Here is a 27804-nt window from a genome sequence, read left to right as displayed (position 1 = left end):
CCCCACTGACCCTACACACTTCTATAAACCATGAAATTCAGTCAGGGGGAGCTGAGGTGTGGTGACCATGTGGAGAGCTGGGCACCCTGGGTCCCCCGGGGGGGGGGGGGCAGTGGGCCGGCAGGGCAATAATGAGTTTTGAGATGAGTAAATGGGTCCCTTTCTGGATGGCAGGGGTTTCCAGAGACATTGAGTCAAGTGTGAAGCTTTAAACCTCCTCTTGGCAGGCTGGTTCGGGGCCAGGGGGCCGGGCCTTTTGGAGGAAATGGGGCCTCACAGTAGCGTTCTTTGGGCGAAGAGCAGAGGCTGGGCTCCCTGTGGCTGTCGACCTCACATCTGGCGGGGGGTGCTGGAGACTGGGCTATCTACCCCTTTAGGAACAACTCTGGGATGTGAGACCCCAGCTGTGTGACCCTGGGTGGGCCAGCCCAGCCAACCCCCTGCCACTCCCTTTCCTGTGTCAAGAATGGGAATTGTAAAGCCTGAACTGCACACAGATAACACTGACAACGTTAGCCAGGGCTCCTCTGGGCACGTTCAGGGGCATGTGTGCATGTGTGCGTGTGTGCGTGTGTGCGTGTGTATGTGCAGGTGAGAGGTTGATGTCCTGTTGAGGAAAGGTCGGGGGCCACACAGCTGGAGAGATGAGGACCTACCTTCGGAGCCTTTTGAAGGAGAACAGCTCCGCTTGATTCTCTCACTGAAGCTAGAGTTCCATAGTTCTTGACTCTGAACTCCACCGGAATCATGAAAGAAGGCCTGCTGTTTTAAGCCAATCAGTTTATGGTAATTAGTTACCAAACTCCTGGCCCAGGAAAGGAGTCTGTCTGCAGCTCAACACGCCACCCCACGCTCACGTGCATCCCTTGCACACTCACACTGAGGAGAGTCTCACTGCTCTCTGCAGCCAGTGTGTAAACCAATGGGGCTGTCTAAGCTTTGCCCAGAGAACAAGGACCATCAGTAGTTCCCCGGGGTTCAAGGGAGGGCGTGGGATGCTGGAGATTTGCATCTCCAAAGATGCCGGACGTTCACAGCTGGGTAGGAAGGCCAGGCCCCTATTCCAGGCTAGGAATCACAGGCTGTGAAGGCCCACCCCTCCCCCTGGGGTCCAGAGTCTCCGTTACAATGGCAGGTAGGACAGGGCTGGGTTCTCTGTAGAAAAAGGAACCTGGGATGTGCAGTCATGTGGGTGTATGTGAGGGAGGGTATGTGAACACGTGACATCAGCGGGAGCCGCTTCTGGATGTGGAGTTCGGCAGTGAGTTCGTGCGGACAGATGGGTGGCCGTGGGAAGACGTGGCCACGCACGCTGTCATCTATTGTGCGACCCCATCGAGATTCACAGAGACAGAACCAGTGAAGCCATACCAAAGCGGCTCAAAGAGAAGATGCCACTGGGTCCTCCAAACTCAGAGACCCCTGTGTTGGGAGAAGGGCACTCACAGGACACACTCGGGGGGCCAGATCCCATCTGGCTCCTGACACGGCACCAGTGGGCCTCAGCATCACGGTGACAGGCTTGGTACCTTGCGTGAGGTTTGCACTAGGGGTGGGAGCTGAAAAGCTGGGTGCTGATCTGGGGGGAAAGGCTTTGCAACTCCCATGCCCATTTCAAGCTGAGCTGGGTTCAGGGTTAGTTCCAGGCGACACATCTTCCTCCTTTCTACACCTCCTCGGTTGCCCCTGAGCGACTTGGCTCTACAGACCCGCTCCGGCAAGTCCGCTGTGCGTGGGGTGGTGGGTATTCCACGGACGCGGACCCTTGAAAACCGAGACGCAAACACTAGAACTGGGCCGGGCGAGGGGCGTAGCCGCCACAAGCCACGCCCACACCGCCCGAGGTGACTCGGAACGGAAAGTTTTCGCAGAGACACCGTCCGAGGCAACTCGGGGCAGGCAGGGACCGACAGTGAATGCCAAACCTGAGCTCAGCCGCACAGCCAGCGTACTTCGGCAGCCCTGTTTCTAGTAGGAGACAGAGCAGCGTTTAATAAAGGCCCCGAGGCCCGCCCTACCGAGTCCTGTGAGGGCCACTCGTCCGCTTCCTGTGCTGGGGTCACCTCCGCCCCGCCCGGGAAGCAGAGTTCAACCCGGTAGACTCTGCCCATTCTTCGTCATTCTCTGCAGTTAGGAACTTGCAGCAGCCTCTTGGCTGCCGGCGCCACGCCCTCAGCGGGGCTGCGCCCGGAAGTGCCGCCGGGAAAGCCTGCGGGCGGCTTTCCCATGGCGACGGCCGCCCCGCGGCGCTTCTGCCGCTGCGCCTGCTTCTGCTCGCACAACCTGTACGTGGCGCGCTACGGGCTGCACCTGCGCTTCCGGGACGAGCAGCAGCTGCGCCGGGACTACGGCCCGGTGAGGGGGCCGGGGCGGCGCCAGCGAGGGCCGCAGGGATGACACCGGGACTGGCTTTGCCCGAGGTGCAAACCGGGTGTGCACACTTGGCCTTTTGCTGCAGCACGGCAGCTCCCTAGCCAGGCTGAGGAACACGCGTGCGGAGTTCGCTGGGCAAAAGTTTTCACAGATCTCCCGAGGAGCCCGTTACTCTCATCTCCGCGGCAGGGGTGGCGGGCCGCTAGGCTCGGAGATGTTTATTCACTTGCCTGGGGTTGCGCGGTCCGGCTAACTGGTCTTTCTGGTCGTAGCTCCTGCGCAGCCGCGGCTGTGTCAGCCCCAAGGACTTCCAGCAACTCTTGGAGGAGGTAAGGAACCCCGCCAGGTCTTTCTCTGGAGTCCTTGACCCTGAAAGACTTCTTCACTCTCCTTTCTCCGTTCCTGCTTTCACTCATTCCCGCTCCTAGATCCTGACACAGGAGAGAGATCGAGAAAGAGAAAATTGTCCACAGCATCCCCTTCTCAACAGCTCAGTGGGGGTAGACGGCCATCACCCACCCCTGTTTCAGCTGTCAGGACACCTTGATACCTGCAGTGAACCGTGGCAGGTTCAGAAGTTTAGGGAGAATTGCCTTCCAGCCTGGGCCCCACATTGCTTTTCCTGGGCCTCGGTTTCTTCACATGTTCAGTGGTATAGGGGGTGGGAGGGAGGCCCCGGTTTCTAACTATCTTTGCCGTCCCAGCTTGAGCAGGAGGTGGGGCGCCGCCGCAGGCTGGGACAGGAGTCAGCTGCCAGGAAGGCTCTCATTGCCAGCTCCTACCATCCGGCGAGGCCTGACCTCTACAGCTCCCTGCAGGTACCAGGCCAGCCCAGGGGCGTGGGGGCTGGCCGAGGAGGAGGCTGCCTTGGTGGGTGCTAAGTTTCCACAGCTGTCCTGTGTTCTGCCCCCAGGATGCGGCTCTGGCCCCCGAGTTTGTGGCTGCAGCTAAATATAGCGCTTCCCCGGGCGCACATCTTGAGGGCCTTCTCCAGCTGCTGGAGACAGTGTCAGGTGAGGCGCCGTCACCAGCCAGCACTGGGATAGGGAAGCCTGAGATACTTGGGTATGATGCTGGTGGGGGCTTTGGGGGGAAAGGGGGGTTTGAGACAGGGTTTCTGTGTGTAGCCTTGGCTCTCCTGGACTCTGTAGACAGGGCTGGCCTGGAACTCACAGAGATCCATCTGCCTCTGCCTCCCAAGTGGTAGGATTAAAGGTTGCACCACCACCAGGTAAGGTTGGATGCTTTACCTCTCATCTCTGGTCTAAAAATAGGAGCTGCCAGGAACTGGGAAGGCCAGTGGGACCAATCTGCCTAGAGTAGGGCATCACATAGATTCATTAATTCATCCATTCGCTTGTTCATTGACCACGCAGCTAGGATCAGGGCAGCAAGTCACTATCCCCATTGTACAGAGGAAACAGGCTCGAGGCAGTAAGATGACAAGCTGGGGCTGGAGAGATGGCTCAGAGCTTAAGAGCACTGGCTGTTCTTAGAACGGTCCTGAGTTCAATTCCCAGCAACCACGGACTGGCTCATAACCCTCTTTAGTGAGATCTAATGCCCTCTTCTGGCCTGCTGGCACACATGCAGACAGCACACTGTATAAATAATAAATAAATAAATCTTAAAAAAAGAAAAAAGATGATAAGCTGTTTCACGGGGACATTGAATTGGAGCTCCTGGCCAGTTACCTGCCCCTCCTTCTCCAGAGGAGAAGCGCATCTACCGGGTGCCAGTGTTCTCTCTGGAGTTCTGCCGGGCGCTGCTGGAGGAGCTGGAGCACTTCGAGCAGTCGGACATGCCCAAGGGAAGGCCCAACACCATGAACAACCATGGGGTGGGTGAGGCCTTGCCCCAGAACCCAGGGAGTGAGGGCAGCTAGTGTGGGAGGCTCATCTGAGGCACAGCAGGCCGGCTACCCGCCCCCACTCTGAACCCAAAGGCAACCATGAAAGCAAACAGCTTTTGCCCTTAGTGACATCTTGGGTAAAGAATTGTGGGGATGCGGGGTCAAGCTCCCGAAGTCTCCCTGCTGACTCCTGGGACTCCTTCCCAGGTACTGATGCACGAGCTAGGCCTAGATGGCCCGCTGGTGACGCCGCTGCGGGAGCGCTTCCTGCAGCCACTGATGGCCCTGCTGTACCCAGACTGTGGCGGGGGCCACCTTGATAGCCACCGTGCCTTTGTGGTCAAGTACGCATTAGGCCAGGACCTGGAGCTGGGCTGCCACTATGATAATGCTGAGCTCACCCTCAATGTGGCTCTGGGCAAGGCCTTCACAGGGGGCGCCCTATACTTTGGGGCCCTCTTCCAGGTGAGTGAGACCCACCAGGTGGGGCCCAGGCAGGCATGAGTGCTCCGGCCTGAACCACAACCATCTGCAGGCACCTGCAGCCCTGAAGGACCCCCTGGAGGTGGATCACGTGGTGGGCCAGGGTATCCTGCACCGTGGTGGCCAGCTGCACGGGGCTCGGCCCCTGGGCACGGGAGAGCGCTGGAACCTTGTCGTGTGGCTCCGGGCGTCCACTGTTCGAAACCACCTCTGTCCCATGTGCCGCCAGAAGCCAGACCTGGTGGATGATGAAGGTTTCAGTGATGGCTTCACCCGGGAGGAGCCTCCAACAGTGGATGTATGTGCTCTGACTTGAGCCTGACTCCCCCAGGAATCCGGGAGTGCTGTGGCAGCAGCTCCTGCTGCCATCCTTGGGTAGGGAGGGCAGAAATAAACTCCGCACAATGACATTCACTGGGTCAAAAGGACACGCCCTCTTCAGACAGATGGAGCTTTCATAGGGCAGGGCTCCTGAAAGACAAGCCTAGTTTGGGATGAAATACTGAGGGTTAAGGGTGGAGCAACCCAGGAAGGGAAAAGGCCACAAAAAGATAGTTTTCACCTAATGATGTCCAGCCACAGCCTGACCCCTGTGGAGCTCTGACTGGGGACGTGGGGGTGGGGCTTCAGCCAGTGGCTCGATGGATCTGGCCAGCAAGGAGGGGCCCCCACCAGACATCTACCCCAGATAGGGTGGCTCCCGGGGGCTTAAGTGAATGTCACTGCTGGGAGTCGGGGGACCAAACTACCTGGGTTCACATCTCTGTTCTGGCATGTCCAGTTGTGCAACTGTGGACTCCTTGCATCCTGGGTGTTGTGGCAGTCCATCGAGGTGAGATTTATAAAGCACTTTGTAACAGCCTTCTATTTGCTATTATTATTTAAGAGCTTGCAACTGGCAGTTCTGAGACTGCATGAGGAGTGCACATGGCTGTTGGAGTTACATATTTGAAATCCTGGGGACTTCCTTCCATTCTCACTGCAAAAAGCAGATGGAGCAGAGTCTCAGTTGCACACCCGACGGGCCGGTGATTCTTAGTTGGTTGTCATGATCTATGGCTCTTGATGGGCAGTTGGGTTTGCGACCTCCACGACTGAGTGATGTGGTTAACACCAGACGTCAGCCCAGCCGAGTTCTCAGTCGGGTGGAGGGGACAGGCTGGCATACTGGGCAGGGAAAGCAGTAGGAGGATGGCTTCCAGGAAAGTGAGAGGTCTGAGAGCTAGCGAGTGTCGCTGGGCCAGGTCTGTCTACCACCCACGTGAAGGCGCAAGGTGGACTCTCGTTCTTGTTGGAAGTGGGCTCGCCAAGAGACGGAACCCAGGTTCCCGGAACTAAAGGCAGCATGATTCATACTGCACCCGGACGATGTTCCAGGATGGCCCCAAGCCGGAAGTGGACTGGAAAAACCTAACCCGCCCCAGTTTTCTCGCGCGAAGGTATGCTTTGAGCTGGTGGTTGACGTGGGACCCTGCAGCCACAAGAGTCATCTCTGGGCAGCTAGGTTGCCCTCTTGCAGCTGAGGAAAGCTGCGGAGTTCCCCGCGGCGCAGAGTCCAGTGCGCAGGCGTGTGGGCGGGGCTGGCCCTTAAAGGGAGTGCGTTGTGGAGTCGGAGGAGCTGGGGTCTCTAAGTGCGAGGCTCTGTTGGGTAGGAATGGAAACTGGGCGCCCTGTGGACCAGACCACATTGGCGCTGAGTTTGGATTTACTGCCGACGTGCCAAAGAGGAATTGCAGATTAAGCGCTTTTCTTCCGGTCTGGAGTCCGCTTCGCTATGGCTCACGTTGGGTCTCGCAAGCGCTCAAGAAGTCGCAGTAGGTCCCGGGGTCGGCGAGGGTCAGAAAAGCGAAGTAAGAAGAGTAGTAAGGACTCCTCGAGAAACTGCTCAGCCTCCAAATCCCAGGGTCACAAGGCCAGCAGCACCTCCACTACTGAGGGTGAGGACCAGGGGAACGGGGAAAGGGGTGTGTGGCATCTGCGCTGCGGGAGGCTTCCGTCTGCCAGCCCTGCCCCCAGCGAGCTAGCGAGAGATTCTGGGTAGAACCTGAACTGAGGCCCTCGGGTGGGGAGGGGGCGCCCTTGAGTGGACGTGTGCCTTCTTCCTTCCTTTAATGCGCTGGGTCCTCGGGGTCGGGCCTGGCCACGCTTCCAGGCACACAGTGACTTCTAGAAGCCCAAAGAAGGTTTCGAATGTGCTCTTGGAGAGCCTGTCGGGAGGGTCCTACCCTGTAGAGGCCTGACCCTGCTCCAGGCCAGAGCAGGGGACAGAGGCCTTACCTTATCCCTGCATCACAGAGAGAAGCAAGCACAAGGCCCGGAGGACAGCGAGATCCAGCTCTTCCTCCTCCTCTTCCAGTTCTTCCAGCTCCACATCGTTTTCATCATCCAGTGATGGCCGGAAGAAGAGAGGGAGGCACAAGGATAAGAAGAGGAAGAAGAAGAAGAAACGGAAGAAGCTGAAAAGGAAGGGCAAGGAGAAGGCAGTGGTGGTGCACAAGGCCGAGGCTCTGCCCGGCCCCTCACTGGATCAGTGGCACAAATCAGCTGGGGAGGACAACGATGGCCCAGGTACCTCGTGAGTCAGCTTGCCGTGAGGAGAGGGTTCTCTCCCTGAGTCTGACACTTCCTCCGTATTTCCTTCCAGTCCTGACCGATGAGCAGAAGTCTCGTATCCAGGCCATGAAGCCCATGACCAAGGAGGAGTGGGACGCGAGACAGAGTGTCATTCGCAAGGTGGTGGACCCAGAGACGGGTCGTACAAGGTGTGGAACCTGGCTTAGCCAGCTAGCCCCACTAGTACAGTGGGGAGAATTGGCTCAGGATATGCTCTGGTGGGAAACCGGTCACGTGATATGACATCTCCGCTGTTACCACCTGTGCCTCTTGAGCAGTTTCAGGACTGGGAGGGCCTTAGGGCTTTTCAAATGGTTGCTGTTGGCTGGCCTGGGTTGACAGTGCAGGCCGACAGGGGAGAGCCCACCTGGACTGTTACCCTTTCTGTCCCAAGAATTGGTAATGGGCTGGGAGGAGCACTCAGGCTTCCCCTGCTCCAGGTGGTTGGGCTTGTGCCTCAGGATCCCTTTCCTTGGGTAGTTTTAGTTCTGTTGTTGGGGAGTGAGATCCCCAAACTCTTTCTTGCTCTGCTGATGACTCCCTTACCCCCAGGCTCATCAAGGGAGATGGTGAGGTTTTAGAGGAAATTGTAACCAAAGAACGACACAGAGAGATCAACAAGGTTGGTGTCACCATTCTGCCCATGCTGTGCCCACGTTGTCTACCCACAGTTTCTCATGCCTCCATCCTGTTTCCTTCCTCAGCAAGCCACTCGAGGGGATGGCCTGGCCTTCCAGATGCGAGCGGGACTGCTTCCCTGAAGGCCCTGGTATCCCAGGTTTGTGAACTGCTGGAGGAGACCGATGGGTCTACCTGCCCATCCTCTTGTGGGTGGCCTCTGGCCCAGCCCAACATCTTCGTGTGTGCAGTAGGTGGCCTGAGCACCAAATTGGACAGTCACTATTAAATGATCTTGGCCACAGAGTTCCTGTCCTGTAGCTTTCTGCGCTGAGGGGTGGGACTGTTGCCGTTTGGCTTTTAGAGTGAGCTGTGCTCATCTCTGGGGAAAGCAGGCATGTCCCCTGATGGTAGTGATGGTAGACTGCTCAGCCATCCTGTTCCTCTATACTTGGCTCCACCAGGACCAGAGCTGACCCAACCCTGGCTGAGTCAAATTCAGCCTTGGTCCTGAGGCACTGTGTCTTTAAGCCTGTGTCCCGTTCTAGATATTATGACAGACAGGAGCCTGGCCAGGTAAGGAGTCTCAGCTCTGGCTTATTGGCAGTGTCCCCTGGGGACAAGAGACCACAGACCTTTCTGCATGGTCAGGGCAGTCTGCTGTTAACGTGTCACTTGCTGCAGTGGTGTCCCTACACAGCATGCCTTCAGTGCCAAGATGCTCATGCCCACCCACACACCAGGAGACCACCGGTGCCGCCACAGTAAAGAGACCAGAAGGAAGCCTCCTGCTTCTTTAATTGGTGTAACAGACTGTGACACAGTATACAGAGAGCACACTCAGGCCAGACGATGCAGGGACAGCATGGGGTGGGGTCAGGACAGGGTTCACACATGGGCCAGAGAAACAAACGGTTCAAGGACACGTGGGAGGGGGCTGAGATGTGAAGAAGGGTGGGGCAGTGGGGCAGCTCACACAGAGCCAGGATGGGAATAGGGGTCTTTGCTAAATCCTTCTTTAGAAATCAAAGAGAAGGCAGGTGGTTGGTGCTGGGTGGCATCAAGGCTTAGTCATGGGGACAGGGGATGGGGGGGACTAAGGCTTCTACTCTAACAGGCCTGGGGCGGGTGGCAGTCAGCAAGGTCTGCCTCACCCTTTGGTTACGAATGGCCAGGCCTGAGCTCTACAGCCCAGCGCCCGACACTGTAAACATTTTTTGGTATTTTTAAAGGACTTTGACCTTCCTCTCTTAGTTTCTGTAAAAGTGGGCTTCCTCAAGAGAATGAGTCAAAGGAAATCTTAAGGGAGGCAAAAAGCAGACTTGAGCGAGGTTTTGGGGGAGGCTGCCCGTCTCACCATCTATGGCTGAGGGCCCTGGGAGAGCCCCAGGGGACTATTGCTGTTGTCCTTGGCATGGCTGGCGGCTGGGCAGAGAAGGGCATTCAGAGCCACAGAGGGCTACCCAGGGTAGAGATCAAGCCCACTGACCCCAGGACCTCCCTGGTCTTTATTGCAGGTGGCCTGAGGCTTCCAGGTGCTTCTCCCAATGGCTGGTCACCTAGGCTGAGGCAAGACAGGTCAGGTCAGGCTGAGGGAGGAGGCACTGGCCACTGGGACCCCTAGTGGGGCAGTGATTGTCGGGCCAGCAGCTTCCTGTAGGGGTGGGGAGCGGTGGGGCAGATATTGCACTTTCACTGTGACAGCTCCATGGAATCTTGGTCCATAAAGTAACCACTGCTTTATACAGAACGCTGGAAACAACACAAAGCTACACCTTAAAGGGAAGACCCTGAAGGTCTCACCCCTCCAGACTTTTTTTTCTCCCTCTGCACAAAATAAATAGCTTGCTTTCTGTGTAGGCCTGCCAGGATGGAACCGCACACCAAAGTCAGCGTCTCCTGTACACCTACTCAGTCCAGCCACATGGCCCTGAGTCTGAGTCCAGCTAGGCAGCTACTCAAGCACAGAGCCCTGTCGCTGGACAGCAGGCCTGAGCTACATGGGCTCAGCCAGTGCAGGGAAGGTGCAGGAGAATTGTGCTCAGTGCTGCAGGGAAGGCAGGGCCCAGACCCAGCCTGTAGGATGCCCATCTTCGTTTGGGGAGAAATAAAATGGCTGTCTGCCGTTAAGCTGACGAAGAGAGCTGTGGCTTCTTGGATTCAACATTAAACGGAATGGTGTTAAGAAAACCTAAGAGCCCCACCCGCCCCAGAGTAGGAAGTCAGTGGAATTGTGAGTCAGGTGAGGCTAGAAGCCCACACCTTGCTGGGTGGGCCAGGTACAGGGCCCACAGGCCAGACTGAGTAGGACCCTGTCACAGTGCTGGGTGTTCCTAATGTAGCAGGCTGCGCTGACACTGAGTTAAGAAAAGGAAGCAGCCAAAGATTGCCTGTTTAAAAAAAAAAAAAAAGCCTTATAGAAACCAGATGGAGAAGTAGAAAGGCGTAGAAACGTGGTGGGCATCAGCCATGGCACGGGTCCCCAGCCCATGGCAGGCCAGAGTGGAGGTGGAGGCCAGGCTTCTCCAGGCCCAGCTGCCCGAGGTGGGCCACTAGGAACCAGCTATGCGTTTTGCTGGCCTCACTCCTGTGCTGTGCTCAGGGCCCGGAGTGACACCAGTCCGGGGACTTCACTGAGCTCTAGGTGGGGCAGGTGGACGAGTGAGTAGCAGTCTGGGACTGCCGTTAGGCTGCCATGGTTGCTGGCGGGCCAGGCAGGCAGCAGAAATTAAGATATGGCCTTTCTCTCCTGCTTGCGTGAAGATTTCCCACACCGGAATGTTCTGTGTGGTGACAGACCTGGATCAGCAGATACTGGGTTTTCATGCATGTCAACATGTCTAGATCCAGGAGATGGAAACGGGTCTCCACTCGCAAAAACCAGTGCAAAACCAGTGAGGTTGGACAGTTGAGAACTAGAGTCAACAGGAAGCAGGCTGGGCCCCTCCCCCCAACTGGAGCTGCTGCCAAATGGGAAGGGGCGCCAGTGGACGAGGCAGCAGGCTGGGCCTAGACCCATGCCTGGCACCAGGAGGCTATGAGATCAACACAGGGCAAGATGTCCAGGAATGCCTCCCAGGCTGGGCTAAGTGGCCCATCCTAGTTCCTCTTCCATCATGGGCTGGACATCCTGCCAGCTTCCATGACCAGCTGGGCTCCTTAGAGCCTAGGGCATGAGGCAAGTCTGGGAGGGCTGTGTTGGCATGGCCATGTCTTCCAAGGGGCCCTGGGACAAGCTCTCAGGCCATGTCTGTGCTTGTTCCCAGCCACCTATGTGTGCCCAGGCCAGGCCTCCCAGTGGGGCCGGTGCCCTGGCCTAGCACCACAGAGACCACAGTCCCTCCTAATGGTGTTCTACTTGGGTCCTGTGGCTGCCCCTGGTTCAAGGCGGCCCGTCATGGCACGGCCCCAGCAGCTGGCTGCCACACTCATGCTGCGCTGGCCCCGCTGCTCGCTGTCCATCTGGCTCTGTGTCCGATCATGCCGATGGCTGGGCCCACTGGGCTGGGCCGAGATGGTTCGGAGCAGGTGGTTTCGGGAGCGCAGGAAGTCACCCTGGCCGGGTAGGCCGAAGCTGCCCTTGCGCAAGGCCATACGTGTGGCTGTGTTTCGGGCTGGACGCGCCCGATGGTTGTACTTGAGCTGGGCCAGGTGGGCCGCGTAGCCATCCGTGATAAACTGCGGAGGAAGGAGCAGCGCAGGTTGTTAGGCGGCCTGGGGTCCCCCGAGCTGCCCACGTGCTCTTTAGTGCCCGCTCACCTGGCACTGCTGCTGCAGCTTCTTGGTGGGCCGGCCCACGATGTAGATGTGCATGGGGGACAGGCTGATGGAGTTGTAGACTGCCACATCCTTTGTGGAGCCATAGGCTGCATGTGCGCGCAGGTGCAGCTGTGGAGGAGACAACCGTAGGCACAGGCCGGGCCTCCTCGCCCTCCCCTCCTTCCCCAGTCCTCCCAGGCCGCACCTCAGAGATGAGCAGCTTCAGGAAGTTGGCCTTGTGCCGGAGCGGGTCGTGCACCAGGCCGTCACAGAAGGACACCACGCCGTGAGGGAAGTTGTGCTGAGCCAGCCATGCCACTACCCGCTGCTTCTGCATGTCGGGCCGGCCGGTCACGTAGATGATGAGGTAGCCCAGGTCCTGCCAGTGTCTGCAGAGGCAAAGGGCAGCTGTGGTGCCATGGCTGTTCTGTCTCTTGAGCCTCCCTCTCTCCTGCCCACCTAGAGTTCATTTGAACCACTCATCTTCAGCTGAGCCTTGTGGTACTCAGCTGCCCTGAAGGCAATCCTAGACACTTATGAGGCTGAGGCAGGAGGATGGCAAGTGTAGGCAGCCTGGGCAACGTAGTGACACATTGTCAATAAGTGGAGTGTCACCCACGGCAGAGTGCTTAACACCTGCATCGTCTGAGTGAAGCCTGGGCCCAACACTAACACTCTACACAAAGCCCATCTTGGCCAGGGCTTGAACAGCAGTGATGAGGGTAAATGGCAGGGTCAAGGCCTCCCTGCCACTGAGCCGGGGGCAGGTCTTCTGGGTACCCTTAAAGGAAGCATCCTTGGAACTGGATTGGCATCAGGCATGCCAACAGCTTGCTCAAGGGCACACCAGTCAGTGCGGTACCGGGCTCCAGACGGTCCTCAGGGCTGTGCTGTGTGCACTTGGCCTGCAGCCCGCCCACCTTCTGACAGTGGGCCCTTTGGGCACTCACCGCACCACGTCCACAGCCCCGGCGCGCACCTTGGGGTCACTGCCCATGATGGACACACTGGCGGCAAAGGAGCCATCGATGCTGAAGACCACAAACTCTGTGCCCTTGGGGAGCACAGTGATGTAGCTGTCGGCAAATGTGTGGTCTCCCCTGGTTGTCAGGGATAGCTCGTCAGAACCAGCCAGAGCACCCACCCACCCACTCCCTCCCACTCTCACCTTGCCCCTCCTGTCTACCCCAGCACAGGCACGTACCTGACCACCATCTTGATGGGGTAGACGCCCACCCCCAGGCGGTGTGTCTCTGGAATGGTGTAGGAGACACGCCCACTGTTGTTGGTCACCAGAGTATCTAGGTACAGCCACTCACCTGAGGGTGGCTGCATCATGATGTGCACATCCACCTGAAACCCAGGGAAGCTGGTTACAAGCTGGCCAGAGCCTGGGCTTAGCCCCCACCCCCTGGTCGGGAACAGAAGTACTACCTCAGAGACCCATGCCTCACCTTCTCCCCGGTCAGGGTGACCATGTCCAGGGGCCCGTACATGAACCGGCCTGTCACAACCTGTGGGCCATCCTCATTGGCAACTGCATCACTGACCCGGTGGTTGGCTGTTACATTCTGGGGGAGGAGAGGGCAAGGTGAGGTGAGCAGGGAGACGGAGAGTGCTGGGGTCTTCTGGGCTCAACTAATGCCTCGGTGAGTGGGTCTGAGGGGTGAGCTAAGGTTCTGAGCCAGGCAGCCGCTGCTGCTGTGGTCCAGCCAACAACCTATACAGGCCAGGTGGAGAGGGAGCCAGCCCTGCTGTCCCTCCCTCCCTCCCTCCTCACTGGTCAGATGAGACAGTTCACAGTAGTTTGATGGGCTTCTGATTGCACTGGACTACGCGGGATGACAACTGTGGGCCTAGGTGCCTGGCAGACCCTCACCCGCAGCTTCACATGGGTCCTCTTGCGCTGCCACTTCTCTCTGGGTTGCGAAGGCGTGAACACTGACACCTCCTTGCCGTCCAGCTCCAGGATACTGGAGCTGTCGTGCCGCATGACCTAGGGGACACAGGCAGGTCATGGAGAGGCTCAAGCCTGGGTGGCTGCTCTAGAAAAGGCCCAGCCGCCCCAGGAGCTGGCAGTGGGCATCTGGCAGAGTCTGCAGTATTATCAAACCCTCTAATCTTGTCTATACCCCCTACCCTCAGCTGGTTCCCATCTTTGCTGTGAATATGCACTTTGTCCCACTCCAACACTCCCTAGGCACCAGGCACCCTGGTATAAAGTTTCTTCTACTCCACCTGCTCCTGGCCTGTTGGGGCAGGGCGGAGCCCTTACACTCTCTTGGGGCCTCCTATAAGGCCCAGTTAGGTCTGGGCAATGAGTACCTGTCTCAGCAGAAAGGACACCACATCGGTTGATTCCCAGTAGCTGGCGTGGAAGAGGTGAGGCAGGGCCACTGTGGGGAAAGCCGTGAGGGCATCGGGACAGTACAGGGCGTAGTCAATCCGCTTCTGGCCCCACCACTTGGCAGCGACTGCCAGGAGGAAGGGTTGTGATGGCACCTGGGCTCTCGGACAGAGACCCTAGTGGTTCACCTGTTCATCTCGGACTAGCCCTCCCTCCAGGTGCAGTCAAAGCAGGTTTTCTCCCAGGCTAGTGACAGGCAAGCAGGCAAGTGCAGAAAGTGCCCAGGCAGCCTTGCTGCAGGGAGGACAAAGCCTTGTGGCAGTGCTGGCAGGCATGAGGATTTCTGGAGCAGGATGAGCTGTCCTGATGCTGATGGTGATCCAGAAGAGCCCCTGCCTCATGGCCTGCCCAGCCCTCTATGTTCTTCCTGCTCCTAAGGCTCAGAGATGACTTTGGAGGGCAGAGAGATACCTTGGTTTGACAATTATGGAACCTTCAGATAAGCCCCGCTGCCCTTTCCTAGTGCCTTGCCTGCAGCAGAGGTAGAAGGGTAAGCAATGAGGCCTAGAACCTTGGGTGTGTCCTGTCTCCAAGGGATATAGCATAGGACATGCTATGGCTGGTGGCTGTACATAGGTGCCTCTCTGATGATGAGTTCTGTCCATGGACTGTGAGACAGGAACCCCAGGTAGCTCTATCCCTGCCCTCTTCTCCCTAGAGGCCTGCATCCTCCCCCTTCCCTGACTGTTCCCTGTTAGCCTCAGCAGGAGCAGGCGGACAAGGCCTAGCAGTGAGCTGGTGAGGCATGCTTGGCGAGTGAGTGATCTTGAGTTAGAGGGGAGAGCGCTATGGATGGGATACCTTTTCTGATGTCCAAGTCAGGGAGGCAGGGGGCCCTCTCCAGGTTGGGGCCTGCCTGCCTTGCCCTGGCACGGGGACCTTGGATGGTAGGGGATGGGGGAGGCAGGGCGAGCAAGGATAGGCGCCTGATGCTGGGGGTGTGGCTGAGCAACGAGGGACCCTCTGAGAAGCAAGAACAGGGGGAATGGTTCAGCCACACACACAAACTAGGGGCCCCTACACGGGTAGCAGACCAGAGAGGATACGAGGATAGGGCCAGGACCCACCAGGAGGACCCTTAAGAAAGCTGAAGTCTCAGAAACCCAGCCTCGGCCCAACTGCTCACCACAGCCTCTTCTCTACTCTCCCAGCAAAGTCGGCGCAGGCTGGCACTGCTGATCAGCCATTGTGGTCAAAGTACCGTGGCCCTGCAGGGGCTCAGCACCCACTTCCTACCTGCTAGATACTCCTGTCACCCTCTCCCTCAGGGGCCCCAGATCTTTGGCAGGAGCACAAGGGATGACACTCACTCTGGGCAATGCTGGATGCTGTGTAGCTCTCGGCCATGCCGGACACCTGACTGGCAATGCTGATCTCACTGGCTCTGCGGAAGCCACGGCTGGTAGGGGCTGTGCCAGGTGATGAAGGGGCTGCATGCTCTTGGAAGACTGTGTTGTGGGTCTGCAGTGCATCCGCTGTGGGGGGGGACAGAGGTTCAAGTAAGAGAAGGCCTGATCCTAGGTCTCCCAGCAATGGGAGGGGCCAGCTTACCAGGTCCAGCATACACTAGGTGCAGCTGGTTTAAGGCCTTGAAAGCCAAGGGCCTGAGCTGAGGCAGGGATGGGTTGGGCTGGGCAGAGAAGGGTTCACAAATGGACACAGACATGGGGTAGTGAGGCAAGGCATGGGTTCCTGCCCTCCTTGGCCACTTCTTCCCCACATTTGGCTTCACAGCTGGTCTCTTGGACCAGCATGGACCAGCCCACAGAGTATCAATATGACCTTGGGCAGAGGCCTTGGACAGCTTCCCAGGGATGCTGAGGACTGAGAAGGAAGCAGACCCCAGAGTGGCCCTCACACATAGGCTACAGCTGGTCCTTGATGGTGTCTGAAGACAAAGGCGGGTACTGAGGGTCCAGGTTGTAGGCAGCACAGAGCAGGGCTCAGCTGAAGGAACCAGTCTGGATGCCATAGCAGAAGGTCTGCACATTCTCAAGAAGGGAGGCAGTGAGACCCAGAGGCCCCAACTCCTTGCACTAAGGTATTTTCCTAGCTGAGGTGTAAGGGTTAGTTGCTTGAGGCTTCACCCTGTTGTCACGTCTGCTCCCTTCGAAAGTCACATGCTGGCTGACACTGGGGCAGCCTCTGTCCATCTCTGGGAAGCTGTGACCGTTTTGTGTTAGGGTTGCCTCAGCTTCTGGATTATCGTGTAGAGAAAGGAGGCACCAAGATTAATTTCCAAAGTCCCACAGACTCTGAGTGGCCAGAGAGGGCATGATGGGGGTAGAGGACCGAGGGGCAGCAGCCAAGCAGACATCAGTCACCAGGAATGGGGGTACACACACTCAGCACAGCCCGGGCTCTGGCGGAGCCCATCCTGCCAGGTGAGCGCGGGAACAGGGATACTGGTCTCCAGGAAGCTGTCCCCATGGGGCAGAGGGGCCAGGGGGCCGCCCTCCAGGACCAGCTCTGGGTTTCTCTGCACGGTCTCGACTGGAGGCAGACGGGAAGAGAGCAGAGAGGACAAGAACAGACACTCAAGTGGGCCATCTGCACATGTGCTGACACAAACAAGGCTCCTCGAGGACCAGGACAGGACAAGATGCCAGCATACACACCGGAGCAAGGGGATGGATCATTCTGAGGGCGATCCCTCCCATACTTCCAGCCATCTCTGAGACAGCTGCCTACCACTATGGGCCCAGTGTACAATATCCCCAACTTGCAGAAGGTCGTTAACTCTTTCCCTGTTGGGTTGAAGGCCCTACGCAGGAGGGAAGGGAGCATGGCCCTGGCTGTTGTTGGGACCCCTCAGAAGGCTCTGACAGCAGAAATCAGTCTTGCCTGACAAGGTTCTGGAGACATGACTATATATGCACCTCAGTGGGACAGATGTTCACTGGGGACAGGTGTCTGCCTCTGCTTCCCTTTGAGAAGACCCACAGTATGTCAGGGGCTATGATGTAGCAGTTATCCCCAACTTGAAAAATCACCCCCCACCTTCCTGGGGAGCCTCACCCAGCAGTGTGGAGCAGCCGTCCCCCAGCGGGTAGCGTTGGTATCGGGGGATGTTGAAGGGTGGCAGCGTGTGGAAGCGCCGCTCCAGTAGTGGTTCTAGGCGGGAGGCTGAGGGGTCCGCAGGGTGGAAGAGGTTGTACACTTGCTGACATGCTGGCCGCAGCTGGAAAACTGGGGGAGGCGGAGAGCAGAGAAAGGAGAGTTTGGGTGGTAGGTGGCAGGCCCAGGCTTCCTTAGCCTGTTTTTACAAATTTGGGATCTTTGTGGATCACTGTCCCTTTATTAATAAAGAGATTTATTTTTTGAGACAGGGTATCTTACTGTGTAGCCCTTGTTTGTACTGAGCATGAACTCTTCCTGCCTCAGCCTCCCGTGGGCTGGGATTACAAGTTTGTTCCAATTCTTTTTTTTTTTTAAGTTACAAAGATGATAGTGACATGGGTAAGAACCACAGTTTGGCACTGAGGGAATGCTGAACAGCAGATGGAGTGCTCCTTCTGCCCAGGATCCCCTCCACGTGCATCTTCGGCTGGGTATCACAGGTGCACATTGGCTGAAGTCACCCCAGCAGTGCTTGCCCATTCCTAGGCTGCATCCTGGCACTGTTGAGTGTCAACCGGGTGCCTTCCTTGGGAACTGGGCACCTCCCTTCTAATCCACATCCATGAGTGCACATAAGCTTTCTGAACTTGGCCTTTTCACACCAGCATGTGTAATTCTAACTTATTCTTCTTTGGGGAGGCAGGGCATCCCACAGAATGTTCTCTGCTTGTGTATGAACATCTGTGAGGCTTGGCTGAGCAGGAGGACGGCCCTATCCTGCAGGAGACAGCTGCCCTGGGGTATGTGCACTTGTGGAGTCCTCCTCACCAACAGCTGCTGTTGCTACCTTGTAGACAAGAAGAAGCAAGGGCATTCATTGGTGGGCACTGAATCTAGGGCCTTCATTTTAATACCATAGTTGACCTGCTCTTGGCTTGTCTAAGCCCCTCTGAGCTTGTTTCCACTCTGCCACTGGGGATATGACAGCTACTGTGGGGATCATGTGCACCTCTGGGGCCTGTGCTGTTGGTCAGTGCTGGCACAGATCAGGGATTTCTGGAATTCTAGGACACCACCTCACCTTGCATCTCCAGGGACTGTGAGATGCTATGGCTACATCTGTCGCTATGGGTGGACCCTGCACCAGAGACTGGGTCTGTTTTATCTGACCTCCTTTACCCTGCTGTGTATCCCCACTGTTTCAGGGGACCTTAGACAGGTCTGAAGGAGTAGGCTTCAGGAGATGGGCAGGTGGCTGAGCTGCTGGAGAGGCAGGGAAGGGCAGTGGCCTTTCGTGGGTAGAGATAGTCAAAGGGCTGGGATGTGACCACACCTCGTGAATGATCCCTGGAGGGCCCTGTCCAGCTCATGTAGCCTGTCCTATGTCTGCAGGGCTCTCACCGTCCAGGGAAGGGATCACTGTTTTCCTCAAGGCTAGGACTAGCCCCAGTGGGCACCCGAAGAGGAAGAGGTCGGCGATCTCGAAGTCAAACTTGCCCAGGGTCCCAGCACCGTCCAGCATCGTGGAGCTGCTTGAGCGGCGGGAGCTGGGCTCATTCCTCAGGACGCTGGCGTGGAGGCTGCGGGGGATGTGCATGTCACCCAGGGCCAGTTTCACTAAGGTCAGGCTGGGTCTCATGGTCGCTTAGGGACCAAGTCCTGTGCTGTCCTGAGTGCAGGGCTACCTGTAAGGACACTCCTAGTGACAGCGGGTCACAGCCTCTCTAGAGTGTGCTGCCTTTGAGATGGCCCTGATGGGATCACATTGCTCCTGACTCCACCTCACTCCCACCCTCAGGACAATGTTTCCAGTGGCTGAGGGTGGCCCTTGCTGTATATAGGACCATAGCACCCAGTAAGTGGGAAGTCCTCCAAACAGTAACTCCCAGAACCCCACACATGCATTTGGCATGTGGACTGCTAAAGAAGCACCCTGGTTCCTTCATGCTGGGCCCTTTCTCATCCTAGTAGCCTTGCAAACCCTACCTGGACAGGAAGGCCTGGTGCTGCTGGATGGTGTCCAGCTCATAGGTGGATGAATCGCTCCTTTTGCGAGGCAGCTGTCTTCTGGAGTCTTCAGTGCCATTGCTGCGGGGGATGTCAATGTTGCTGCGGCTCAGGTGCCGACTGTTCTCCAGGCTGGAGCCTCCGCCACTGCCTCCGCCACCGCCACCGCCACCGGTGCAGTGTGCTGCATTCACCAGGATGCCCGGGGACAGCAGGTCAGCGTCCTGGAATGGCCATGGAGGCTCACTGCCAGGTGGTCCCTGGCCTAGGCCCTTCTTCAGTGTTCTGTGAGACCCTCCCTCCTGACTGCAGGCCCTGCTGGCCACTGCCCAGCTGCAGGCTTCTCACCCAACCAGAGGAGAGAGTCTTGTCTCCCACTGCCCCTCAGACTACTGGCTAAGTCCTAGCAGCCTCCATTCCAGGACTGGTTTGGCACACAGTTCTCTCTCCCAGGTGAAAGCCATTCTACACCAGGAAGACATCAGGGTTAGACAAAGAAGAGTGCCCACCTCCTAGGGCCAGAGCCGGGCCATGCAACGCAGCCCCTGGTGTGTGAAGCCCCATGCCCTCTGGGCTCGAACACATGCAATGGTTCTCCAGACCCCAAGCTCCAGTCTGCCACCTGTGGTCACCCACACCAGCAACCTGTGTCCTTCCCGTCTGTCTCCTGGGGGGATACTGAGGTACACTTTCAGTGCTTTCAGGTTGCTGTTGACCTGTTTTGGGTACTTTTGTGACTTAGCCTGAGACCCAGGGCTTTTGTTCTCCATCTCTTTCCTAGCCCTCTCAGCTCCTGCTCCACAGGGAACTCCTGCTGGGTCTCATGGGCTTTGGGCATGTTGAATGGACAGAACAGACAGAGCAAAAATTGTGGTATTGTCCCAGTCAGCTCCTTGAGGTTTGGGCTGGGCACACTGTTTGTAGGACACAGCACAGGTCAGCTGATGACTTGGTGGCTTTCAGCAGGAAAGGCAGCCAGTCTCCATGGCATACAAAAAACAGCAGGCCTTAGTGGAGGTTTGGGACCAAAGGATGCCCCACTTTCTGCCCCTGCTCTGGTACCTGCATGCTGACCACGCTGCCCCGGCGGCTGCTGCTTTGACTCTCAGACACTGGCTGGCCACTGTAGCATAAGGCATCAAATGCCAGGATGCCCCCAACACAGTCTCCAATCAGGCAGACCTGAAGGCAAGAGGGCAGAGGCCTAAGTCTTTACCCTGCTTGCTGGGCTGCTAATTGGGAAAGGCAACCCCCTGCTTCCCACAACCTGGTCCTTTGGTCAGCCCACCCTTAAAAGTTTTTCCCTAACTGCTGACACCACTCACCTGCCCGTTGAAGGTCACACCTTCCTGGGACTTGATAAAATCTCCATAGGCCAGGTTGGCCCGCTGAATCACTGTAGCAACTGCCTCCTGGTACTGGGGTGAGGAAGTGGCCAGCAGGGGCAGGGCAGCCAGGGGGATGTGGTCCTGGCTGCTAGACAGACAGCCCTCATCATGGCCGTAGGGGCTGAGGCTGGGGGGGAAGGGGCTGGGTCAGCAGAGGGCAGGTGAACTCAACTTGACCAGAATACCCTCCCCTGATGTGGAAAGCAAGCCAAACAGAGCTGCTGCCTGTCCCAAAGTGCTCATGGAGACACTGCCAGGGAGGCCTTGAGCAGGCTCAGAGGGCCAGGGCCACTGAGTAGACTCATATCCCAAGGCAGGACAGCATGCCCACTCTTTAGAATTGAATCATGGACTCAGCCTGCGGACTGTCCTTGAATCTGAACCTATTTTGTCTGCACAGGCTCTGCTGCCTCCAGGCTGAGGGGGATGGATGGTGGGAAAAGACCATCTGGATAGAGGGCCTAACACTGGGGAGCCATGCAATGCTCAGGGCCAGAGGTGGGGACAGTGTGTTGCTGCTTCTCCCTGTGGGGCATGATGGGTGTTGGCAAGCATATGCCACTCACTTGGAGACGAGGGCGAAGGCGTCAGCACAGATGGGTGGGCAGGGCACCAGGCGGATGGCTAGGTGGCCTAGGGCACTGGGGTAGTGCACACGCATGACGGTGTCGAACACGTTGCTGATAGTATTGGTGTCACCCTGCTTGGAGCTGGGGTCCCCGGCTCCTGTGTCCAGGATGGTGCCTCCATGCAGCACCAGCAGCAGCACGTGAATCTTGGAGGGTGGCGCAGCTAGTGGCTGGCTCACCTCATCCTGCATGGGCAGTGGTGGGCATGAATTCCTTGCCAGGTCCCAGATGCCCTAGTTTCTTTGTTTTCGTAGTGCTGGAATTGAACTTAGGACTTCACAAATGTCGTAGGCAAATGTTCTACCCCTGAGCTATATTCCCCGCCTTAGCGACCTGGGTTTTGGTTATCTGGTTTTGGGGTCTGGGGTTCACACTCTCAGCCCCTCCCTTGGTTGCCTACAAGGATTAGAGACTGGAGAAGGAGTAGTGTGGCCTGACCAGGGTCACGGCAGATTCAAGGAAAAGTATTTTCCAGAAAAATCACCAGTTCCACCTTCTTCAGGGTCTCAGGCAGCAGCTTCTGTTTGAGCTACCAGGCCTCTGGATGCCTCCTGTGTGTTTGCTTTTAGATATTGGTCTGGCTTGACCCAATCAATCAGGCCATACTGGCACAGAGTCATAGGGGTTGTTAGGAGTGGTCAGGGCCAAGGGAAGTAGTCTCACTCTGAGATCCTCCACTCCTCACGCTCCACTCTTCACTAAGTCCAAAACCCCATTACTTCTAGAATGTAAAATCAAGGTCCTTAAGAACAGAGATATCCTGGCAGAGGCAGGGTTCTAGCATATTGCAGCAAGAAAGGAAGATCAGGTCAAGAGCCTATCTTCCTACTGGCCTGCTATATTGATATGCAGCCAAAGTGAGACTCTAGAATATACACTGTGCTCAGAGCTACAGAGCTATTCCTTTCATAGACAAGGTGGAAGGGTGGAGAGGCCCAGGCACTGCTCAGTCATATGGCTCATCAGCAACAAGACAAAATAGCATCCAAAGCCCCTGCTAGTTCTCCTGGAAGGCCAGGCTGTGGCCCGTTCCCAGAGGCCTTTCCTCAACGTCCAGTGAGTTCCTGGTATGTGTGTGAGAACGACCACTGGTTTATATCTGTCCGGCCATGTTTTATGTCCAGGAGTGTGGGACTAGGTGGGGAAGAGAGTAAAAGAGAGGCTAGTCTTGGGCTTGCTCTCCTCCAGGGTCTCGGGTAGGAAGAGCTATGTATACAGGGACTGCCCACCACAGGCTGGCCTGGGCAGAGGGAATGGTGGCCACTCCCATCATGATTAAGTGCAGGGGCTTCTCCAATACAGTGAGCACAAAGTTATGGAAGAGATGTTTATGGCAGCCTCTCAGGGAGGTGTAGTCCAGCTGTACCTTGTCACCTGGGAAGAGGTGGATTGGGCTGGTGACACTATCTTTTGTGCACTTATCTAGATGGACCCCTCACTGGTTAGCCCTTCAGGGATACCAGAAGGCCCACAAACACAGCTTTCCTTAGCCTCCACCTAAGACAGGAATCCCCCAACCCCGCCCTGGACTCTAGTGGCAGCAGAGATCACAAGCATGGTCAGTGCAGCTATGGAGAGCCAGGGCAGCCCCCAGTCAGTGTTTCTAGCAAAGCCACCCTTTCACAAAGGGAGGTTTCGGTTTGGGGGCTAGTATAGGCAGAAGGGTCTGACTTTGGATGGCAGTGCCCAGAATCAGCTGGGCAACTCAAAATGCACATCCATGGCAGATCCTAAGCCTCAGGCCCCGCCCCTCTCCTGGGGCAGAGCTGTCAGAGCTGTGTGCGCTGAGTTGGGAGGGCCTCTGCTTGCCCTGTCTAACATTTAGCAGCAACTAACAATGGTTGCCCTCACCTTTTACCCCTTCTAGAAAAGTGCACTTCCACCTCAGACCTCAAAACAGAAGACCCCAGAGGGGGAAGAGGTATACCTGCCTCTCCCAGGCCTTCCAGGGGAACCAGAGTTCCCATGGAGGTGCTACCTCCACCTTGAGCAGCCTGGAGACAGAACAAGGCAGTGATTATGGCCATAGCATGGGACAAGCCTGGCCCAGCCTGGCTCCTGCCCTGGTGCAAACAGCTCTGACAGCCTGCAGGTGGAAGGGGCACGAGCTCCAGCAAAGAACCCCCGAAGTGGACACAGGCTCTATAAAGACAGCTTTATTGGACACACTGAGTCCTGCCTGGCCCAAAGGGCCCCTGGGCCACAGCCACATCACTTCTGCCTAGGCAGCTTTGGATTCTTTCCCTTCTTTTTCTTTCCTTTTCTCTTCTTTTTCCACCGAAAGAATGAGAATATGCTGCAGATCTTACTTCCTCTCTGGAATTTACAAGGGTCTCATTTATTTTCCCAAAGGAGGAGCCTGGTCAAGGTTTTCCTTGGGGGCTGTCTGTGGTCCCTGGTTCTCAGGAACACATAGGGTTGGCTGGTGTCTCCACAGAAAAGTGGCAAGGAAAGGGACTCCAGGCCTCTCTGGTTAATGTCTGGCCAAATGTGGCTAGAAGGCTCCAGGGATCTCTGCCTCTGTCCTCTGCACCCAGGACCCTCCCCACATCCTTGGTCTCTTAGTGTCTGGGTGGGCACCCACCTCGATGATGTTCAGCTGCTCCACGCTGGAGGCCACCCTGAACTCAGAGCCACTCTTGTGATAGAGACCATCTGCAATACAGAAGCCACACTCTGCTGGTGCAGTGCACACCTGGGAGCCAAAGGGGAGCTCTGGCCCAAGGGTCCCACAAGCCTCTGGGTCCCGCCATTATGTGGGAACTGGATAAGACAGGAGTGGACTGTACCCTCACCCCCAAGGCTGGTTACCTTGTGGGTCCTCAGGCTCTGGATTCTCCATTTTGTCCATGAGGTCATTGGAGTTCCACTTAGTGATGTCCTGGGGGTATATTTCCTCCTTGTTGTACAGGTTCTCTGGAGGAGAAGGAGGGACTTCAGTGGGGGGTGGGGGCACACTGGGCCTCCTGTGCACCTGGAGTCACATGCGCACTGTGCCCAGCTCTGTGTTATCCCTCCCTGTCTTGAGAGGACGGCCAGGCAGCCGCAGAGCACCTTCTTCCCCTTCACGCCACGTTACTGTGCCGTTTAGTGTATTCACAACGCTGTGCAGACACCACCACTACCTAACGCCAGAACATTCTCATCACCTTGAATGGAAACCTGTGCTCAGGCCCAAGCAGTTAGGCCTCATAGCATTATGCGCTCTCCTCCAGGCCTCTGCCTCTCCTGGACATTTTCAGTGACAGGGTCACACACTATGTGGTCTTCCGTGCCTGGCTGGCTTTGTCCTCACAGCTCTGTGCTTATGAGCTTCGTTTGCTCTGCAGGGTATGGTGGCTCTTCCTTCCCTTTTACAGATCTACCATTGTCTTTGTTTATCTGTCTGCAGCTGATGTTTAAAGTCCAGAAAACAGCTCAGTGAGGATGCAGCTACGAATTTGAAGCCCAGGACTGGATCTCATCTATGCTTCTCCAGGACTGCTCCCAGGCTCAAGGAACACCCTCAGTGCTGGCCCTCTCCACCCTGGGCTGAGGCTGGGCTCCTGGGCAGGATCAGAGAAACCTGCTGCTCTGGTGTCTGTGTCTGTCCCTACAGCAGTGGTTCTCAACCTGTGGATCTCGACCCCATTTGGGGTCACAGACCAGATATCCTGCATATCAGTTATTTATATTATGGTTCATAGCAATGGCAAAGTTCTGGAGTAGCAATGAAATACTTTTATGGTTGGGGTTACCATACATGAGTGACTGCATTAACTGGTGACAGCATTAGGAAGGATAAAAACTGCTGCTCCACAGGTCTTTTCCAACACTAGGTATGTATTTCCTCTATGTATGTATGGACAAAGAGCCAGCTGGGAGGGGTGAGGCACCAAAGACACCCTTCTCCATTCTTTTCAAGTGCCGAGGTTGGCTCAGGAGCCTCTTGCCACCCCTTTCCAGGCTGTCTAATTCCCGGACAAGTCAACCGTCTCCTTTTTTGTTTCACTGGACACTGATCCCCCAAGTTCTCTCCCCATAGGTCTGGCTATCCAATTGACTAAGATGCAGTGCTTGGGCAGCTCCTTTGCTCCTCCACCTGATGGTGGCAGAATGAGAGGACTTGCTGTTCCGCTGTGGGCATGTTCCCATCCTTCTGAGCTTCTACCCTTTGCATGCTCTGGGATAGGCTGTGCTGCCAGCAGGCAGTAGGACCCATGGTTCTTTCTGGGCCTGCGTGCTGGCTCCTCTGGCTTCTTTAAAAGCATATTTGTGGTTCCATGTGAGTGAGGCACTGTTTGCATCTTCCAGCACAGGTGAGCAATTGGCTGTGTGCTGGCTGTGCTTATTTTGCAATTAGTGGGAAAATGGGCAGTTTGTCCAGTTTGTTTATTGCTTTTTCTACGGTATCTACATTAGATGCATATTACTTTGCATTTAATGAAGAAAGGCAACAGCAAACAATAAAGCAAGCACATTTAGGATACTGTAAGTCATATTTCTTAAGGAGATAAATTCACCTGGGAAACGCTTCAGTAGAATCATGTGTCAGAGGTCGGGGTTTACGAGACTGGTACCTTCCTTCCAGGCCCTGAGTCCTGACTTGTGATTAAGCCCCTAGACTCAAAGGAGGTGGATTCCTAGTGACTGCATCTCATTCTTTGTGCTCTACTCCCAAGTCCCAGGCTGTCTGCTGGGACAGTGTTTCTTCCTACCTGGCCCAGGAAGAGTCCACAGGCTGTAGGAGCTACCTGCCTACCTTGTGCATCGAAGAACTCTTCTTCTGAGCCTTCATCAGAGTCCCTGGCGATACTCTGCATTCTCCACTCTGAGATGCTATGTCGGGAGGGGCTGGCTGGAAGGCAAAACCACAGTGTGATGATCTAGCTTGCAGAGGGCTCTGTTGAGCCAGCCACAGCTGGTAGGGAGTTGTGATGGCAACTTGGAGGGCTAGGTGGGCACCATCAGAAAAGTTTGCCATAGAGAGACATGAAGAAACTAGGGGCAGAATGCCTGGCCTTTTCCAGGGAGTGCTCTGCTACCTCATGATACTATGCAGTCTTGTCCAGGGAGAGCTTAGGACATGAGCTCAGATGAGCCCTGAACTTGACCATAAACAACTCCTTGGATGTGGCCACAGCAGAGCTGACAAATAGAGCGCTGGTTGCAGGGTAGTAGGAAGAGATGGGGACCACGCTTTTACTCATCTCATTCCAACACCGTAAGCCCAGGGCCAGGTGCACTGGGCTTAGAAGGGGGTTGGTTACAGAGGCATGACTGGCCGCACAGGGGGTTACAGGGGCAGGACTGGCTGCACAGAGGGGACCTTGCTTCATCTTGTTGTCCAGGATCTGATCCTTTGAAAATATCTTCTCTCACTGGGGAGTCTCCATGGACTCACTCCCAAGATTTCCTCAGTCAAAGACCGTCTGTTTGGTGCTTATAGGGTGGAAAAGGCCAGCTTCACCTGGTGAAACCCCACCTGGTACCAGTTAGAAAGTAAAAGGATCCAAAAAGTTAGCTCCATTATGTCCACAGGAAAGACCCAGAGTGACAAGGACACAGCAGTGGCATGGCCACCTTGGAAACTGGAAAGATAGGCCTTGCATCCAAAGGCACGAACCTAGCTCACCTCCTCGCTTGGAGGACCTTGAGGACTTGGAGGAGGTGGACCACTGCTTTTTCAGGCCCCGTCCCAGGGGCTCCCCATTGCTGCTGCTGGGTTCAGAGGCTGCTCCAGATGCCTGGTCCTGGGCAGTGCTGTCCTTGCAGAGTTCTGAGGTTCCTTCTTCCTCCAAAAACTGGGCCATTTTTCGGGACAGCATGAGCTGTACCTCCCTCTCCAGTGCCCGGATGTTCTCCATGTTTAGCCCGTACCACTCATCCTGCCAGCACCAGGCCTGCCGGTGGGCCCGCACCATCACCCGCCGCAGGCCTACACAGAGCCAGAGGACAGAGGTGGGATCATATCAGGCAGTGTGCCCCCAGGGAAAGATGTAGGTCAGGCTAGACTCACTGCTCATTTGTGCCTCAGTTTCCCTATTGTCAACCCAGAACCCTGGCTCTCAGTGGCCTCAGGAGTTGACAGTAGCTGTACACCTAGAGGGCAAGCCTTGTAAAGTAATAGCTCTGGTCAGATGTCCCAAGGGAAAGTGGCATTGGACTTTTCAAAAGTCTCCTGTCTATACTTTTCTCGTTGAATTTCCCATAGAAGATCAGATTTTAAAATGGGTTCATTCTCTCCCAGCCCCAACTCTGTGTGTGTGTGTGTGTTGTGTACGAAAGCCAGAGGTCAACTGAGTGTCTTTCCAGAGGTCAAAGACACTGAGTGTCTTTCCTCTGTTGTTTTTCTACCTTATTTTTTTGAGTCAGGGTCCCTCATTGAACATAGAGTTTGTTGATTTGGCTAGACTGGGTGCTAGCAAGTACCAGGAATTCTTCCATCTCTGCCTCCCCAGCACTTGGATTTACCATCAAGTCTGGTTGTTTTATGTGGAATTAAACCTCAGAGTCCTCACAGTTCTGTGGTAAGCATTTTACTGAGTCATTTCCTTATTCTAGGTGCATGCCTTTAATCCTAGCACTCAGGAGCAGAGACAGGTTAGATGTCTTGAGTTTGAGGCCAGCCTGGTC

The 27804-nt window shown here is 56.2% G+C and overlaps 3 protein-coding genes across 19 annotated transcripts in view; 2 read left to right on the top strand and 1 right to left on the bottom strand.

Annotated features, from left to right (window-relative positions):
- The first annotated feature begins 1935 nt into the window (after window positions 1-1935).
- On the top strand, window positions 1936-5570 carry Ogfod2 (2-oxoglutarate and iron dependent oxygenase domain containing 2). 5 transcript variants are annotated; one of them, XM_060382357.1, is made up of 8 exons: window positions 2221-2355; window positions 2646-2702; window positions 2802-2942; window positions 3078-3191; window positions 3287-3386; window positions 4086-4213; window positions 4433-4690; window positions 4761-5570. In XM_060382357.1, exons 1-8 carry the CDS (start codon window positions 2227-2229, stop codon window positions 5022-5024), a joined length of 1191 nt encoding a protein of 396 aa, XP_060238340.1. In that variant the 5' UTR covers window positions 2221-2226; the 3' UTR covers window positions 5025-5570. The 5 variants fall into 5 exon arrangements, with proteins under 5 accessions (XP_021508428.1, XP_060238340.1, XP_060238342.1 ...); XM_060382358.1 differs by lacking the exon at window positions 2221-2355 and adding an exon at window positions 2379-2420; XM_021652753.2 differs by lacking the exon at window positions 2802-2942 and having other exon boundaries at window positions 1936-2355.
- Window positions 5571-5710: 140 nt separating this feature from the next.
- Arl6ip4 (ADP ribosylation factor like GTPase 6 interacting protein 4) lies at window positions 5711-8245 on the top strand. Its single transcript, XM_021652754.2, has 5 exons — window positions 5711-6645; window positions 7004-7276; window positions 7353-7470; window positions 7874-7943; window positions 8026-8245. The coding sequence occupies exons 1-5, from the start codon at window positions 6483-6485 to the stop codon at window positions 8080-8082; spliced, it is 681 nt and encodes a 226-aa protein (XP_021508429.1). The 5' UTR covers window positions 5711-6482; the 3' UTR covers window positions 8083-8245.
- A 474-nt stretch (window positions 8246-8719) lies between these two features.
- The window catches only part of Pitpnm2 (phosphatidylinositol transfer protein membrane associated 2), a 132360-nt gene continuing 113275 nt past the window's right edge, over window positions 8720-27804 (bottom strand). For 6 of the 13 annotated variants that reach the window (XM_060382354.1, XM_060382353.1, XM_021652742.2 and 3 more), the window contains 21 exons: window positions 26795-27106; window positions 25931-26026; window positions 24001-24105; window positions 23774-23844; window positions 21127-21374; window positions 20498-20687; window positions 20235-20354; window positions 19152-19396; window positions 18567-18745; window positions 17124-17294; window positions 16449-16598; window positions 15416-15580; window positions 14907-15068; window positions 14024-14172; window positions 13578-13694; window positions 13153-13269; window positions 12903-13051; window positions 12649-12798; window positions 11904-12087; window positions 11699-11827; window positions 8720-11617 (listed from right to left, as the gene is read on the bottom strand). In XM_060382354.1, coding sequence (XP_060238337.1) covers window positions 11294-11617; window positions 11699-11827; window positions 11904-12087; window positions 12649-12798; window positions 12903-13051; window positions 13153-13269; window positions 13578-13694; window positions 14024-14172; window positions 14907-15068; window positions 15416-15580; window positions 16449-16598; window positions 17124-17294; window positions 18567-18745; window positions 19152-19396; window positions 20235-20354; window positions 20498-20687; window positions 21127-21374; window positions 23774-23844; window positions 24001-24105; window positions 25931-26026; window positions 26795-27106 — 3533 coding nt within the window. In that variant the 3' untranslated portion in view covers window positions 8720-11293. The remainder of the gene's footprint in view (window positions 11618-11698; window positions 11828-11903; window positions 12088-12648; window positions 12799-12902; window positions 13052-13152; window positions 13270-13577; window positions 13695-14023; window positions 14173-14906; window positions 15069-15415; window positions 15581-16448; window positions 16599-17123; window positions 17295-18566; window positions 18746-19151; window positions 19397-20234; window positions 20355-20497; window positions 20688-21126; window positions 21375-23773; window positions 23845-24000; window positions 24106-25930; window positions 26027-26794; window positions 27107-27804) is intronic. The other 7 variants (XM_021652745.2, XM_021652749.2, XM_021652747.2 and 4 more) reach the window with 7 other exon arrangements.

Source organism: Meriones unguiculatus, chromosome 4 (assembly GCF_030254825.1).
Source record: "Meriones unguiculatus strain TT.TT164.6M chromosome 4, Bangor_MerUng_6.1, whole genome shotgun sequence".
In the NCBI taxonomy this organism is placed as follows: Eukaryota; Metazoa; Chordata; class Mammalia; order Rodentia; family Muridae; genus Meriones; species Meriones unguiculatus.
This window is presented reverse-complemented; position numbering and strand designations above follow the sequence as displayed.